This window comes from Cyprinodon tularosa, unplaced genomic scaffold, assembly GCF_016077235.1.
Source record: "Cyprinodon tularosa strain WSP-4 unplaced genomic scaffold, ASM1607723v1 ctg121, whole genome shotgun sequence".
Lineage (NCBI taxonomy): Eukaryota > Metazoa > Chordata > Actinopteri > Cyprinodontiformes > Cyprinodontidae > Cyprinodon > Cyprinodon tularosa.
The window spans coordinates 1623735-1637668 of record NW_024038015.1 but is presented as its reverse complement, the minus strand read 5'-3'; the positions used below and the strand labels follow the sequence as shown (position 1 = coordinate 1637668).

The window sequence follows — 13934 nt, the reverse complement described above, 5'->3', positions numbered from 1 at the left end:
GCAGTGCCACAGACTGATCGACTCCATGCCACGCCGCATTGCTGCAGTAATACAGGCCAAAGGAGGCCCAACTAAATACTGAGTGCTGTACATGCTCATACTTTTCATGTTCATACTTTTCAGTTGGCCAACATTTCTATAAATCCTTTGTTTTTATTGGTCTTCAGTAATATTCTAATTTTCTGATATGATGAATTTGAGATTTTCATTTGTTGTCATTTGTAATCATCAAAATTAAACAAAATAAACATCTGAAATATATGAGTTTGTATGTAATGTATGAATATAATATACAAGTTTCACTTTTTAAATGGAATTACTGAAATCAATCTACTTTTTCATGATGTTCTAATTTTATGACCAGCACCTGTAAATAAATACTTAAAGAAATAAGTAATAAATAAAGTTGAAGATTATAATTGACAATAAACAAATAAGGTAATTATTAAAAAGGTGAAAAATGAAAGAAGCTAATTAAAAAGTGATATATATACATTTATATCTTACTGTATAATTTAATTTCTATCTACATTTATTTGTTTATTGTATTTTTGGGGGGCAATTAATTGTATGCTTATTTATTTTTGGACAATTTATTTATTTCTGTATTAATTTCAAATTATGGCAGGATCGGTCCTCCATACCTTAGACAAATGTTATTGTCTTTTTGTATGGCTCTCATTACATTTTCCATTTGTTAAAATGTAGCAGCGATCAAATGTAAACATTGGGAGAAAAAAAAACGTGGTGCAAAAATACGCATTGATTTGGTCAGTTTGATGCAGAGACCATGACGTTAATTTACTTTTTTTTTTTCAATTTAGTTTTTCTTTTTTTTTCAACATTCACCTGTTCGATGGTGGTGGGGAAGAAGCTGTTTCGGAATCTGCTGGAGTTGCATCCAAAGCCTCATCCCCGTCCATTGTGGGGGTGTGAGGGGTCACTGATAAAGTTACGGGCTCGGGACACAGTGCAAAAATAATAGAGCTTCCATTTGACAGGATTTTAATGGCAAATAGTCAGCTCTAGACATCATTTAGACTTGAATTATCACTATATGTCTTCTATCTATACTAACATTTTAGCTTCAGACACACACAAATAGTCTTTAAAACTACTACTACTACTGTTGTAAATATCAACATTTCTTCCAGGATAACCCAGGACTTCAAAAGCATAAAAACTGCGAATGAGATTTGACTTTGTTTTGCAAGATTTCAACCACGACTGTAGCTTTTACAGTTTGTAAAAAGATGCGCTACTGCAGGTCATTCATCCCTGCTGCCACCAGATTCTACAATGCAACACAACGGCAATAACTTGTGTAATGTATAATGTGCAATTACTATTTAATACCCTGTGCAATATATATATTTTTAAATATATATATATAAATATCCATCTCTACAAATACAAATCCAAGCAGCCTGTGCAATAACCCTCTGTAATAATCCTGCAACAAAAAAAAAAAAAGCAAATACTGTCATATGTTGATGGACTGTCCTTTCTCTTCCTTTGGCACATTCTTCTCTTTTGACTATTTAAACTGATGTAATGAGTAAATTCCTCCACTGTGAGATCAATAAAGTCAATCAATCAATAACCACATCCTGTTACTTTCTTAAATTGACTTGTAGAGTTATGGCCAAGTTTATTAAGGATGGCTGAAAAGCATTTCCTTACTTGTAAGAATTTGTCTCCATACGTCTGCAGTGACAATCAGAAAAGAAAGTTGCATGCAACTTTTTGAATGAAGAGCACATGACCTTTAATAAACTGGGAAGGTTGTAATTTCAGCTTATGAACATATGCTTAAGTATTCATAATCCAAGAAAAAAACTGACAAGATACACTGCAGTTAAATAAAATCCTTTATGTAATCATACATGTCAAATTACTTTACACAACCTTTGAAATTGTAACTTTTTCTGCACAACTGTCAATGTGTTTAACTGCTTGAAAAAGTAACAGGAAAATATACTGAAAGGAATTTGCAACTGTCGGTTATTGTTACATAAAAAAAAAAAACCTCATTCATGTTTGTTACAGTTCATTTCTTTTCAGAATGTAAATCCAGGAGTCTGTAGGGGAAATAAATAAGGACATGAAAACTTAAATTTCTACTGCTTTCAATGAGTTGTGCATATCGTCTTTTATTAGCTCATCTTTCACTAGAAATGTTTTATCAAAACGTACTGTAGTCTCTAATGCAACACAGGAAAGATTGGACAAGGGGCTTTATGATTTAACATCATAAAGCCACTATACCATCAAGGATGATGGAAGGTTTAATTTGACAAAACAGGAATGGAGCTTAGGCAATCTTTTTCCTCTTGGCCTTTCTTTTGAGCTCCTCTTCCTCCCGCCTCTCCTCCTCCAGGTCCTCCTGCACAGCCATTCTTAAGCTAAAGCAGAAATAATTGAGAGAGCAAAAATATATCCGGTTAAAGTATATAATTATTATCAGTAGATTAAATGAACCGATAGTATGATTGAATGTATGTTTAATACCTCCGGGCCTCTTCTTTCTGCAAGTCTTTCCAGCTGCTCTCCATAAATTTAAGAGCATAATCACTTTCATCTTTGTATCTGAGGATTAAAAGGGAAGAAAGGTTAGAGTCTTATAAATTACTGTTCTTTTCATAAAGCATAATCTAAACAAATTGATGAAAATTGATGAATGATGTTGATGAATAATTCTATTTTGAAAGAAACCTATAATGCAAACTCTGCTTAAGGACCACTACATCTCTGATTATAAAGAGAATCAATTCTATAAATGAATCTGTTCAATAATTCAGTAAGCGGCCAACATGGAGGTACATTTCAATCGCTACAGTTTTAGGATTTTTTTTTTAAGTTAAAACGTGATGATGTTGAGGTTTTAAGGAAGCCCAGCACTGGAAAAAAAATCGAAATCTAGATAAGTATTTTTTTCTTAAAATAAGTGCATTTATTCTTGGATTGAGGAGCTAAAGTAGACACTTTGCCAATGGAACAAGACAATTTACACTTAAAATAAGAAAACACAATTGCATTGTCTTATTTCAAGTGTATGTTATATAATTATCTTTTTTTAAGGGTAAAAATACTAATTCCATTGGCAAACTATCTCATTTTAAGGGTAAATATACTTTTTTAAGGAAGTTTTTACTTGTTTCTAGATAATTTTTCCAGTGAGGTTCCTTTATAAACAGCCTTCAGCTTGTCTGTACCTTTGGGGTCTAGTGTTATATGTTATTCTATTTAGAAGCCACTCAGTCAGGAAACATTCATCAGTCTGAAAAACAATGGGGCCCCCTCCCTCTGGCTGTCCACAGAACAAAAGGAGAGCAACATCCAGCACAACTGTTTTAACAACTGAAGCCGGTAGGGAGAGGCAACAGAAGGTGTGGTGTTGAAGGCAGCTCTAAAAACAGCCATCCACACAAACCACGCACCATTTTGGGGTATCACTAGTATTCCACAGATTCTCTATGGAACGTAGATCACGTATGTTTACTGGCCAGTTAAGTTGAGAAATCAGCCCATTTACACTACCCTTTTGAAACCGTGCCGAGAGCGGTCCTACCACGCTAACCGAGATAACTGGAGTGTAAATGGCACGCAAAACTGAACCAGACTCAACCGAACCACCAGACATATTTAGACAGATCTGTCCAAGTTTAACACGGTACTAGTCCATCAGTAGGGCCCGGTGCCGTTCAGTTCTGGCTCAGTTCTCAGGTAACAAAGCGTGCATGAGCAGACCGCGCCATCCCCTTACAGTCAGCCTCCGTAATCAAGAAATTTCAGACATTCATGAAAATACTAGCTTCCACGTGCCACATGATTTCCAGAGATGATTTTGCAAAGCGTCTGTAAGCCCGGATTAGACTATTGTTGTTGTATCCACTTCCAAAAAACAAAAAAATTCAAAGGTTGCCTTCTTCGCCCGACTCTCCGCTAACAACAAAATCTCACAATGATAACAAAGCATAACTTCCTGAATGCTACGGGCACCGCCCTGTTGATTTGCTTGTGAGCAGTAGTACCGTGGATCGTCACTAGGAGGCAAAGAACTGTGCTAGCATTATTTTTAAACTGTCGTAAGAAACCAAGCTTGGCACAGTTAACTGATCCAAGCTATGTCCGAACTCGGCACGGATTGGTGGTCAGAGGTTAGTGTTAACGGGACTATTAATAACTGGTTCTATTGGCAGAGTGGCTAATTAACATGTAATGTGAACACCATGTGGAACCTAAGGGACAAGACTACGACTTATGAACACAACACTCACCTTGTTCGATCATAACCAAATATCTCCTTAATGTGCCTGGAGATTTCATCTTGCTCTTCACCTCCATCATCAATGAAATCGTCCATTTCAGGGTCATAGTCTTCCTCCTCATCCTCATACTTCCTTTTGTATGCGATTGTGATCGGTGGTAACGTGGTTCCTGGAGAGGAAATGGAAAAAAATTTTGTGGCAAGTCTAGTGCTAAAGGACTTTGAGGATTGATTTTGATTTAAAGATAGGCTCCAATTTTTCAATCCAAAAAAGATTTTTTTGTTGATTAATTATTTTCCAAACTCGGGGCAGCCTGGAAAATTCTGTTACTCTCACAAAACAATTCAGAAAATATTAATTATAAAAATAAGTATGTACTATAGACACCTAAAAAGCAGATTTTGATGAACTTCTGAATGAAAATGGGCCTGAGCAAGAACAAAACTGAACAAGTAAACAAACTTTGGTTCTTTTTTCTCTAACATACTTGCTAAGAGTGTTTTTTTTTTAATCCTGATGAAAACCTTTAAAAATGCTATAACACTGTAAAAATCTAGCTCTTAACTAGCAACATCAATCCCTTTCCAGTTCTCACCTGGTGGTCTGTTCATCCCTGGTGGTCTGTTCATCATAGGTCTGGGGGGCATTCCTGCTCTCATTCCTGGAACCAGCCCGGGTCTTTGAGGCATGCCTGGTCGAGGGGGAGCCCCTGGCCTAGGTCCACCCACATTCTTGGATGAGATGGTCTCTGACACAACAGTGCACTTAGGTCTACCAGGCCCCAATCCAAGGTTACCGTTTGGCCGCCCTGGCGCCTGTCCTCCACTACCAGGTCTAAGGGGTCCAGATCCTGGAGGTCGGGGTCCACCTCTTCCAGGACCACTGCCACCTGGCCTGACCTGTGGCCCACCACCAGATTTATTTTGGGGCATTCCAGGAGGCCTCACCTGGCTCTGGTTCCCCATCTTAGAAGGACCACCTGACGATGATCTCATCATTGAGCTGCCGTTTGACCGCATAACATTATTATTATTATTTCCAGGCCTTTGTGGATCTCCTTTGCTAGACTTCATCCCTCCAGCTGTAGCGCCCTGCTTTAATACACTGCCTTGAATTGGTCTTGTCTGCTGTGAGCTTCTTTGTAGAGACTTTTGGCCAGCTGTAATTGCATTGGAAGGCCTATTCCCTGGAAAACCAGAAGCCACTTTTTGATGCGAGGGAAAAGCATCTTTCCTTGAGCTAAGGTCACTTGAGGTACTGGGTTTTTGAGTAAACGGAGGCCTGGTGCCTACTTGTTTGGCTGAGACCTGAGATGAGAGGGCTTTTGAAGGGTTTTTAACAACTGTAGCAGCTGAAGTAGAGGACATGCCCATCTTAGACCGTTCTCTGTCACTGTGTGCTACCTTTTCTCTGATCCTCTCTTTATCACTCACAGAGGGCTTGGAAAAGGACGATCCTCTGTCACTTGTCACCACTGACTGAGCTTTACCTCCTGATCTACTGGGCAGACTTGGCTTCTCTATAGAGTTCTTTTGTGCTCGATTATGTTTCTGTTCCTTCTCTGTAGTGCTTTTTCTGACTGAACTTGAACTGGACCTGGAATCTCTTCCAATGTCTGCCTTTGAGTCTCTATTTTTGTCAGGCCTTTTAGCCTTGCGCTCCATCTCCAGCTCACGAATCTCTTCGGCTGTGCGAAGCCTTTCTTCCTTTTTCACTTTGGGTTTTAGCTCAACCGGCTCAAATTGCTTCTTCTCTGCCAATCTTAATAATTCGGCAAAGTTCATGGCAGGAGGAGGAGGTTTGGGCGGCCCAGTAGGTTTTTTTGAAACCGGTCTGCCGGTACCACTGGCCCCACCGACGCTTACAGCCTTCCCTGGTCTTAGCATCTCTGGCTCAGGCTCTCCCTCTGAATCTGACGGCTCATACTCATAATTGTCCTCATCGTCTAATGGATTGATGGCGTTATTCCTAAACCCCCCAGAGTTGTTTAAATTATCTTGCTGCTTATCTCCTTTTGAGCCCCTCTTTTTAGGAATGTCTACCACTGGAACGCCATTGTAGCCTTTGAAATTGTCCTTCGTTCTGGACGCCATGGCTCGCGCTTTACGATCCGACTTCAACTCAACCCTCTTCGCCAATAGCTGCTCCTTTTGTTTCTTATTTTCCAGTTCTGAAAAAGAAGACAAAAGAAACCTTTTTATAAAATTAACAGTAACTGTACAGATTTTAAACAGATACACCAATAAGGAAAAAATGATCTAAGAACAGCCATTTTTAAAGTATCGGGCCAATATTTACAAGTAGTTCTTAGACATGTCATTTTGAGAAAAATCTTAATAAACCCTTTTTGCTAGGTGAGGGGCCGTCATCTAAGAGCAGTGATTGGCTTGTGCTTAAAAGCAAAAAATACATAAAACAAAAATACTCCTAATAATTATTGGATGTCAAACAGATGTGTGACTGTTTGACCACAAAATTATCTAAATAAATTGTCACCCAGAATTAAAATGTTTGAAGATAAAGAATAAGAACTTCTGGTACCAACTGAAATCAACGTTAACCTTATTATTGACAACTGCGAGTTGTAGATGGTCACCATGGGAAAATTGTACAAAAAAAAATCTAACAATCCTGGAATTTGATTAATTTCCGCATAGATTCTCAAACAGGCCATGATTTTTATCAAAGTCAAAACTACATCAACATACGAACACTGAAGGTTGATGAGGTAAAAGAAAAAGAAAAACTAGAGACTGGATTCGGACCTGGAGATCCACAGCAATGTCTAATCACCTAATTTCAATCTCTATTTCAAATAACTGAGTGTTATTAGTTTGAGTTTTGCCAAAACAGAGCACAAAGGAACAAAGTGCCATAGATACCTTTCCGTCTTGAATCATGTTGACGCTTTTTCAGAAGTGCCTGCACAGCAGCAGGGTTTACACCTTTAGACTTTGGGTCCTTTTTGGGTGGTCCAGTCTGAAGACTGTATCTCCTCTGCAAAAAAGAAAGACCAAGACATCAGTGTAAAACGTTTTTCAGACCAAGGACCCCGAAACTGGTGGCAAGATGGAGCAGGGACCCCTAATTATATATAATGAATGAAATTGTGTTATATCAAACTGGTCCTATAGTCACTCTATTACCCCTTGCTCACACTGGCTCCGGTGCGGTTACCGAGCCGACAGAGACCGCAACTCCCGCACACCCCCTTTCACACCGCCCTTTTGATTACGGTGCAGTGCGGCTCTGCGGCTCCGGCAACAGGTCCGGAGATTTAACAGAAGTTCACTTGAGTTCACGTAACTTCACGCGATAACACGGCCCAAATAAGGATATTTGCGAGAGCTTGTTGCGGAGGTTCTCCGGCACGCCGCAAGGATAGCTTTCTTGCGGAATTTTCTGCAGCGCCGGAGTGTCTCGGTAACCGCAGCCGGACAGCTCAGCAGCCGGTGAGAGAGGTTTACGTCTTTTTAATGACTTGGAATCACTGCGGCGCCGCACCCACCACACCGCAACGGTAAGACCGGAGTCGGAGTGAGCCTGGGGTTACAGATGGAGTAATGTAAAGAAAGTAATTTTACCGCTGGGATTATTAAAGTACTTCTGATTCTGATTCCTGGTTGATGGGACAGGTGTTGTGAATGAAATGGTGCCCAGCTTGAAAGAGCTCCTGTGTGTCGCTGAATGTGTGCTTTGATGACTGAAAGACATCTTCTGCCTCCATTTATCTGTTTACTACAGTTTGTTGAATTCATGTTAATGTGTATTTAAAGACATTTCAATTAGTGGGAAAATTTAAAGTGGGGAACATTAAATAAAAGTTTAATCAACCAAAACTTTCGCGACCCCCATGCCATACCTCCGCGGACCCCCTAGGGGTCGCGGACCCCCTGTTGAAGACCCCCGGTTGAAACTAAGTATTTTAGGCACTCATTTTGCCTAGACTATTTCACAATACCATAAATAAAAGAGACATATCAGTTGTAACCATATAAAAGCCTTAGTCATTTTGTTGGACGAGGCAGAACTTCGATTAAACTGACACTTTCAGATAGAAAGTGCCCCCCTCCCGACATTTTTTTTTTTTATGAAAGCGGTGTTCTTATACTTACTTGTACACAGCTGACACCCTGGTTTTGCGAGGCGATGTCCAGTATATTGTCAAAGTCCATCATTTTGGCAGCAGATGATGAAATATGTCTGCCTGAAGCGAACCAAGCTAAACTTGGCTAGCACAGCCGAGATAATAACCGTTTAGGATTTGGACACTATGCTAGGTTTAGCTTGACAGCTACACAGATAGAACCGTTTATAGTTCGACTCAAATTACGGGGAACAAAAAACCTTAACTTTAACGGTTCATTTCCCTTTTACTAAATCACTTATTAAGAAAACATGCCCTAGCGAGTTTAGCTAACTGTATGTCCACAGCTGTTAACGTCAGCTCTCTGAGATTCTTGGAGAAGCAACTTCCCCTTTGTAGGAAACGAGGTAATATCTATCAAAATACGCGTCTGGTTAAACGACACTAACATAAAAGAAAATTCGTTTAAAAAATCAATAGTTTTTAATTCTGTGTTATCTTAAAGATAAACAGTGTATACAAGAAGGAAAAATTAAAGGGTCAAAGCTGAATGTGCGGAAGGGAGACGATTCACTTTCCGTACATCCGGTTTTGCCTTCGAGCACCGGAAGCAGGTATCTTCGCTGAAACCCAATAGACGTAGATGACGGTGAACTATCTTGACTGCAAGTGTGTAAATGTAACACACTCGACCCCACTGCTGTTATTAAAGGATCTAGTGAAACTAGGGTTATAAGTAAATTAAATTTAGTCATATAAAGCAGTTTATACTTCAGTTTGGTGATCAAATAAACGTTGTTTCAATAATTGTTTTCTGTTAAAGTCTTCATGGTGAATCCATTCCAGTATAAGATTTTCTCCAGGTTTTATTAATGACATAGCCGCCATTACGGTGTCATACGTAATATCCGCCTAAAAATCTTATCTTATTAGGCTGTGTTCGATTTCAGCAGCTGCATCCTTTTTGAACTAAACTTACAACATTCACCACTGAACTTCGCTTTTTCCCGTTTTCTTCTAAGCACAGAGCAGCTGGCCGGCTTGCTTGGACTCTTATTGAATCATGGGATATCATAGGCCACGAAGGATACACCGGACCCGACCTTCCAAACGGATGAAAAGAAGGCTGCAAACAAAGTAGTCTTTGAATTCGGACACAACACGGCGCAGCGCTATGATGTAATCGGCCGAAGAATCTGGCCTTCTCCTTATTCGAACACGGCCTAAATCCGTTTTGACTGTCGAGCTCCACTTGATGTCGCCAGTTTTCTGACAATCTAGAAGTCTCTGGAAAATTCGTTGAAAACAAGCGTAAAGCTACAGTTAAAGAGAACAAAACATGAAATATGTAGGTTAGAACCATACCCAGTGCTCTCAAATATGACATTTATGTTTATACAACAATAAGAAATGTATCTAGCACCAAATAGCAGCTAGATCTGTGCTCTTTATTCTCATTATAACTTGCAAACACCAACAAAAATGCTTACATTTAAAAAACAAGTGAGCTGTTTTTAATAATGATTTTGAAAGAGACAGTTCTATCTTATTGTACCTTCCACAAAGTCATAATGATGACAAATAGGGTGGCTATCATTACAAGTTCTGTATTATTGTCAAAAAATACATAAGCTACTTTAAATCATATTTAGTTTTTTCTGTCCAGGTCCTAATACAAGGGACAGTTTGTGGACGTAGTCTTACAAAACATGAATGTTTTAGTGTAGCGCTGGGAAACAGCACTTTAATGTCAACTTTAAGATTCATGATATATATAACTCGCTTAATCACAAGTGGGGTCATGAGGGGTGCTGGTGCCTATGTCCAGCTGTCAATAGGCGGGGTACACCCTGCACAGGTCGCCAGTCTATCGCAGGGCAACACAGAGACAAACAGGACAAACAACCATTCACACACTCACACCTAAGGAGAATTAAAGGAAGCCAATTAACCTAACAGTCATGTTTTTGGACTGTGGGATCAAGCCAGAGTACCCGGAGAGAAACCATGCATACTCAACATGCAAAGTCCTTGCAAAAAGACCCTGGGCCAGAAATCGAACCCAATTACTTCTTGCTGCAAGGAAGCAAAGCTACCCACTGGACCACTGAGCAGCTTTCCAGGAGCTCATATTCAAGGGGACACAAACAAACACACAAATCTTTTGTGACTTTTTATATGCAGAGAAAAATCCTGTTTATTTATATTTTAACACATGCTAGACTTCCTTGAGTTGTCTAACATAAAATCCCATTTAAATAATTAGACATTAAAAGTGAGAGAATCATAAAAAAAATAAATAAATAAAAAGTTCAGTGAATGTAAATACTTTCACAAGCATTGCATTTCAAGGCAGCTTTATTGGAATATACCTAAAAATGCCCTAAAAGTGGTAAAACCCACATGTACATCAAAACTGCTAGTCTGTTTGTAAAGCAAAAAAGAAGAAAAATGCATAAAAGTTCAAGGAGCAATGATACTGTGTTGGTTTATTACATAAAAAAGGGGCGTTACCGTAGGTCATTCATCTCTGCCGCAACAGGACTCTATAATGTCACACTACAATGGCAATAGCTTGTGCAATGTATAATGTGCAATTTACTATTTGATACCCTGTGCAATGACCTGTTTCTGTACATCTGACACCCAGTGCTATAACTATATATATCAATATCCATCTATATGAATACCCATGTAAAATCGCTGTGCAATAACCCTGCAAAATTATCTTAACTATAAAAAAAAAAAGCTGTTATATGTGGATGCACTGTATATACTGTATATATACTGTGAGATCAATAAAGTCAATTAATAAAAGTCCAATTAAAGTATGTTAGAATTTGTCTCTGCCTCTTACTTAGAAAGCAGAGCTTGCCATAAAATTTCTCTTCAAATGGAAAATGTATCTCACTAATTTTGTGTTCTGACGTCTCTAAGGGCTTAACTCCCAAATGCCTTTTCTCTCGTTAATCCTCAAACTAATGTGTGATGCAAAAATAAAAGGAATCAGACAGACAGACAGGCATAGATAGATAGATAGATAGATAGATAGATAGATAGATAGATAGATAGATAGATAGATAGATAGATGATAGATAGATAGATAGATAGATAGATAGATAGATAGATAGATAGATAGATAGATAGATGATAGATAGATAGATAGATAGATAGATAAATAAATATTGGTCTGAAATGAGTTTTATGTCTTTACTCTTCCATTAATCTTCATACATTTTAATCTGTGTTGTTTAAACCTTTAAGCAGCTCAAAGCATTGGGTAGTACAATTGCATTTCTTCACAATCCTTGAAATTATTTAAACTGGTTACAAAACATTAAGCACATTTCTCCCTCTGACCTTGACCTCTGAAATCCCCTATGATCAGGTTTTTATGATGAGCTCCATCTATGATGTCTCTGATATTTAGACAATATCGCCCTGAAATGAATTTCAAACTTACTGGTCTCGTCTGAACTGGGATATTTGTGGATATCATCCTGTTAGCTACTCAGGTGAAATTTATAGGAATAGAGAACAGATCAACTTGTGTCCACTTTGTTCTCATTATATTTCATAATCAGACGAGGCTTTTTTTTTTACCAAGTGTTTCACGTGTATGAGGGATTTGCTTTCATGCACACATTTAAACACACAGCTGACATTAATCTTATTGAAGATATATAATTTGAACAAGAAAAATGCAAGTTGTTTACGAATGTTAGGATATGGGAAAAACTGGACATTTTGCAGAAATTAAACTTTTTGCAGATATATAAAATATACAACAATACACCTGTTCTGATCTCAGAAGTTAGAGAAAACTAGTAAACCATCTACATCATGAAGACAGTGAACTACAAAGACATGGGAGCATTTAAAGCTGAATGTGTTGGTGGGGGCCTTAAAGGGGCGTGTTTCTATTGTATCCCCCTGTCTATATTTGCTTTATTGAAACTGCATGCCGAGGAGGATAATGCTTGGCAGAACAGGATCAGTAGCTCTGTCTGTTGTTTTCGCCTAAATGCCTTGTTAAAACAGCCACAATAGACAAAATGTTGGCTGTAGTTGCAGGTGCACTTTTAATATGAGTAAGAACCAAGAAAGTTGAACTCACACAGGTTTAGGTATTAAACAAATTCAGTTTCCTAATGCCATCATCCAAGGGCTTAAAGAGTATGGCTTAATTATAACCCTAAAACAGAAAGACATGACTGTTCACCTAAATGACAAGCTAACGGTGGGTAAAAATCAGAGGAGCAGTCATTAGGGCCATAGTTAAAACAGGGGAGAGTTCTGATGGAAGGTTCTGTTGATAGGGTAACTATTGATTATGCAGGGAACTAATAAAGCCCTGCATAATATATGCTAATGTTTGTAAAAAGGTGCGCTACCGGAGGTCATTCATCCCTGCTGCCTCCAGACTCTACAATGCTACACAACGGCAATAACTTGTGCAATAACTAATGTGCAATTACTATTTGATACCCTGTGCAATAACCCGTTTCTCTATATTTTACACCCAGTGCAATAACTATATATTTAAATATCCATCTATATAAATACCCATGTAAACGATCTGTGCAATAACCCTCTATAATAATAATTAATAAAAAAAAAGAAAAGCTATGTCATGTAGAGGCACTGTATATATTGTATATAAATCCCATGCACCTTTTTTCTTTCTTTGACACATTCTTTTTCTCTCTTATTATTTGAGCTGATGGAACAAGTACATTTCTCCACTGTGAGATAAATAAAGTCAATCAATCAATCAATCAATCAATCAATCAATCAATCAATCAATCAATCAATCAATCAATCAATCAATCAATCAATCAATCAATCAATCAATCAATCAATCAATCAATCAATTAACCAATCAATCAATCAATCAATCAATCAATCAATCAATCAAAGATATATAGAGTGACAACTGATGAAAAAAGCCTTACCAAAGTTTATTTTTCAGTTTATGACCAGTTGTAAATGGGTAAAAGTAGTAACTTTGAAACTGCATCAGATAGATGATACAGATATGAGATCATGATGGTGTGTGTGTGGAATACATCCCATCTGTTGAAAAATGTGTTTTAGACTGGAGATTAGGAAGATTTTCTGCAAGGCAATAACATACAGCCAGCTCTGCAGTGTAATTATTGTGATCAAACTATATGCATGTTATGGATAAAACTGCCAATCCAGTCAAGCCTTAAATTTGAATTAAATACCATGTAGAAACTGATGGTTACATTATTCTTACTCCCTTCCAATATTTAATGATACATTCTCAAGAGAGCATTAAATGTGTTATTTAAGGGGTTAAAACACCCTCTATTCCGTTAAACCAAGAACATTTTGTTAAAGAATCCACAATATGCTCAAGGCGAAAAACCGAAAGGCTCAACATCTGAAAATGTAAATAAAGGCCATCTGCTTCTATACGTAATCACCGTTCTGCCTCCTCCTATCAGGACGTCTCTAATCACTCCTCCCGCCCCTTTCACCAAATCCCTCCGCTTTGATTGGTCAAATCCGTAGGCCGGCCCACGTCAACGTGCCTCTGTCCCCTCCTT

At 38.2% G+C, this 13934-nt stretch overlaps 1 protein-coding gene across 1 annotated transcript; it reads right to left on the bottom strand.

Moving 5' to 3' along the window:
- Positions 1-1853: 1853 nt before the first annotated feature.
- Positions 1854-8930, bottom strand: spty2d1 (SPT2 chromatin protein domain containing 1). The gene is made up of 6 exons (XM_038275639.1): positions 8387-8930; positions 7154-7268; positions 4867-6441; positions 4281-4440; positions 2512-2589; positions 1854-2405 (listed from the first exon to the last, which is right to left on the bottom strand). Exons 1-6 carry the CDS (start codon positions 8447-8449, stop codon positions 2315-2317), a joined length of 2082 nt encoding a protein of 693 aa, XP_038131567.1. The 5' UTR covers positions 8450-8930; the 3' UTR covers positions 1854-2314.
- Positions 8931-13934: the final 5004 nt, after the last annotated feature.